The sequence below is a fragment of the Cariama cristata genome, unplaced genomic scaffold (assembly GCF_000690535.1).
Source record: "Cariama cristata isolate BGI_N322 unplaced genomic scaffold, ASM69053v1 Scaffold45991, whole genome shotgun sequence".
Classification (NCBI taxonomy): Eukaryota; Metazoa; Chordata; class Aves; order Cariamiformes; family Cariamidae; genus Cariama; species Cariama cristata.
Window position 1 is genome coordinate 4,453 of NW_009598376.1, and position 3,833 is coordinate 8,285.

Below are 3,833 nucleotides of genomic sequence, written 5' to 3' on the forward strand. Positions count from 1 at the left end.
ATGTACAGGGAGGACTCTGCTCGCAGCCTGCAGCAGGCAGGCTCCTGTCTCTTTGCTCTGTATAGCTAATGCTGTGGTGGGGCTAAGCAGGCTGCTCTGCCTCTCTCTTAACGCCTGAGCTTAATGGCAGCTTAAGGAGTTAGGCAGCTTCCAATTATAACAGTCAAAACCCACCCTGGTAGCTTGTCTTATCTGCTTGGAAGGGGATAGAAGCATCCAGTGAACTGGGACCATTTGCCAGTGTTTTGTACATCACAGTTAATGTGAGTAATGGAGAAGCAGCAGTTTCAAGGCAAGAGCTGGCCTAGGGCTGCCCTCTCCAAGTCCGTCACCAGAGTTACACTTAGGGGCAAGTCTGGAGTCAGGACAGCCCCTGCCTACTGTGCTTTCTGAGGGAAGAGGCTAGAGCCGTAACACTCCTTGCTTGGGTTTAACAGTACAAAAATGCAGAGATTAATTTTTCCTCTTTGTGGAGAGGGTCTGCTTGCAAACAACCTGCATGGCATCAGGTTTCCTACAATCAGCTTTAACCAAGTGTCAGTGCCAGGCTCATACTGGGGAGCAGAAAGAACCGGCTCTCCTACATCCACCTCCGCACTTCTGCACCTATCACACAGCTAAAGAAAAACAGAACATGGAGGTAAATGGCAGGATACAACTACAGGAAGGAACAAGTAACAGGTACGAGGTACCTCTTCTATTCAAGTTTTAAGTTAAAGTGGTGACCAGTCAATGTTCCCTTAGCAAGACCAACTGAGAGTTTGTGGCCAGACGCTAGACAGGAGGCTGTGATCCCTGCACTTCAGCTTCCATATTCTGCTGCTCGCTCTGCTGCTGGAACTCCAGGCGGGTCTGGCGGTTGGACTCCAGCAGTTCTTTCAAGCAGGCATGTAGATAGTCATTCTTCTCCTCCAAGTGATCCAAACAGGAGTTGATCTGGTCCAGCATGGAGTTTATTGCTGCATATTCTAAAAGGAAGGGAAATGAGAGACTGAACAATGTAAGTATATTGTCACTGCAGTCACTGAAGGCAGCAAGAGCTCTTGCAAAACACACCCACAGCATTTTGGCTGTGCCTTATCTGCCACTGGGTGGGTGGGTGAAGTAAAATGGAACTGAATCCTGCATGCATTGTGTTCCCCGATCAAACAAGCCCAATGGGAAGCTGGAGGACAAGATCTCAGGCAAGTTACCTGGGCAGTCCGAACGCCTTGTCGGCATATCTGACAGCCTTTGATCTCATACGGAAATAGCTGACCACAGGCTGAGTGCTAGCACGCAGCAATCCGCACTGGAACAGTACCAAATAAACCCCAAGGACAAGCTAGCCTTTTTAGCTGCCTTAGGGATCATCGTTCCTGACGAAGGTGCAGGTGTTTTGGCAGTGTGCCGAAGTGTTTACATCCTGTGAATTATGTGTGTAAGGCTCCCAGGCTTCCCAAGGGCCTGGCTGGGGTCAGACTGCCAAAACAGCACAGCCGTAGCTGTGGCAGGAGCAGGGATGAGCCCCAAGGTGCTGGTAGTGGCACCGTTATTTCCAGAGGGAGGTTAGGTGTGGGGCACCAAGTTCAACCACAGGATTTTCATTCACCATTAAGGCTTTGGGTACTTCAGATTAAAATCAAACTCATTCAGGATTATCCTGACAGTTGTTTCCCTAGGTACGGTTTCTTATTTACAGCATTTGTTACAAGTCAGAAGTGTTAGCCTCAGTGGAGTGGCATTTCACTGTGATGCATATTAGCACTGTTAATCAGATGAAGGTAGCTGTGCTACTGTGATGCAACACTTGCTTTTTGATTGCCCTAAGCAATATTCACACAATCCTAAAGAATAACAACAACAAAAAAACCCTGAAATACCAGACAAAATAAACCTCTGCTGACAAGTTACTCAGGAACCCCAGGCAGAGCCAGTCCCATATTCCTTTCTGAAGCTGCACAGGCTGACTGAGTGGAGGGAGGCAGGCATCGAGCTGTGACCTGTGGCCTGACATCTGTGAGGATCGTGGGCTGCAGGACAGGGACAGATGCCTGCGTGGGGAGGACAAGCCCACACCTCACCGGCTGGGGCTGGCTCCTCTCCATCCGGCTCCTCCGAGCAGCTGGGGAAGCGTCAGAGCCAAGCGTGACACATGCAGTGCCTGGCTGGAGCACTGCTTTGAGCTAACAGAGAATACAGAGAAAGCGAGGAGGATGAGGATGTGCTCTGGGCACCCTTGTCCTATGGATGAGGGTTAAGCTGTGCTGAAATCCCCCAGCCTCACAAGCTCAACTTTGCCCCTCTCGGCTGCCCCCCTGACACTTCTGTAGGCAGGGTGCCCTAGTGCTGCCATCACCAGCAGCTTTAAAAGAACTGTGAATATTTAAAGATTGCAGTCATTTGCATTATTAATAGCTAAGGAGAAGTTTCATTATAAAAAAAAAAAAAACTGTCCTCCTTTTTTGGAGCTATTCACAGCGGTGTTCCAGCCTTTAATGCTTTGGAGAATTGCATATGTTGCATTTAAGCTGGCTTTATTATAAAAGTTTGGCCTTGCAGGTATAGGTGGAGGTGGCATGAGCAAGAGCACTGCTGATGTCCTTGCATTTCAAAACCAATCCCACAAACACATTCTTTCCAAAAAGGTGGCAATTATCAGTATTTTTTAAACTCTGTTTCAAGGTATGTGAGAATGTCCATGAGTTAGATCTCTTTACTTCAACCTAGTATCTGATGCACCATGTTCGAATGAAGTGGTGAGCAGATCCCAAGCAGATACGGTAACTACTTTTGACAAGTGACATTCACCAGCGTCTTCACCAACGCAAGAAGTCTCTAATCACAGCAGGGGCCTAATTGTTCTCAGTGCCTAGAGCTCAAGCAAAGGCTATATAAGTTGTACAGCTTTGGGAAGTGAAAAAATTTTAACCCTTTTAAAATAAGCTGTAAGAAAATTTTGATTGTCTTGTGTTAATTGCAAGCTTGGTGTATTTTTCTGGAAACGTAACCGCATCCCCTAATGAAAATGCTGACCAGGAGTATGGCAATCGCGATGTTTACTCCTCTGCATTCTTACAAGAACAGTTGCCAAAAATAAGGTTTCATATTTGAGATCAAGGAAGTAATCCACAGCTTCTGCTCCACTAGACCGGGAAATAGCTACAGACCTTTGTGACCAGCTACTGCACACAAAGCCCCAGCTAATTACAGTCAGAACAACTTAATGTAAAGCCTTGATGCAGATCAGGTTTAGTGATTTTCTCCATCACATCCACTGTGTCCCAGCTCTTCAAAAAGTTTGAAACAAATCACTGTGATGATGCAAAGCAGTAAACACTCGTGGGGTGTTTCAGGGCAGAAATGATCCTCCTGTTGCTGCAGGTGGATCACAGGCACAACTACGAGATTCACCCCTGTGGGTCACATCTGGAAACTGAACGGTGCTTTGGGGAACAGCATAACCTACCACTGCACCATCTTCAAGAGAAAAGCAGCAAAGTGCTTACTCTTTAAAGATTCCCAATTTTAAGAGTGACCTGTACATACACATTACAGCTCTGCTGTTGTCTCACTTCCTCCATTGGCTTTTTCTAACCGGACAGGGCAGTATCCGAAATTTCATACCCAGGCGCTGTAGAAATGCCTGAAAGTGGAATTTGCCAAACTAATTGCATTAAATTCACTTTTTCCACCCACGACTCCTCCTCCCAGATCTGCCCACATGATCTGTCCTGCGGTTTCAAAATCTGAACATCCTCTTTCGCCTTGGTCATCCACACCCCGTACACCAGCTAAAGCACAAAATAATCTTTTCACAAGAAAATAAAAAAAAAATACCCCCAAGGCGGCAT

At 46.8% G+C, this 3,833-nt stretch overlaps 1 protein-coding gene across 1 annotated transcript; it reads right to left on the minus strand.

Annotated features, from left to right (window-relative positions):
• Positions 1-774: 774 nt before the first annotated feature.
• On the minus strand, positions 775-1,065 carry LOC104157113 (chromosome unknown open reading frame, human C9orf16). The gene has a single exon (XM_009709234.1). The coding sequence runs from the start codon at positions 1,063-1,065 to the stop codon at positions 775-777; it is 291 nt and encodes a 96-aa protein (XP_009707536.1).
• Positions 1,066-3,833: the final 2,768 nt, after the last annotated feature.

What these genes read in the sequence shown, in the direction of transcription:
- LOC104157113 (XM_009709234.1), bottom strand. Translation starts at nt 1,065, where the DNA reads ATGCTGTGGGTGTGTTTTGCAAGAGCTCTTGCTGCCTTCAGTGACTGC.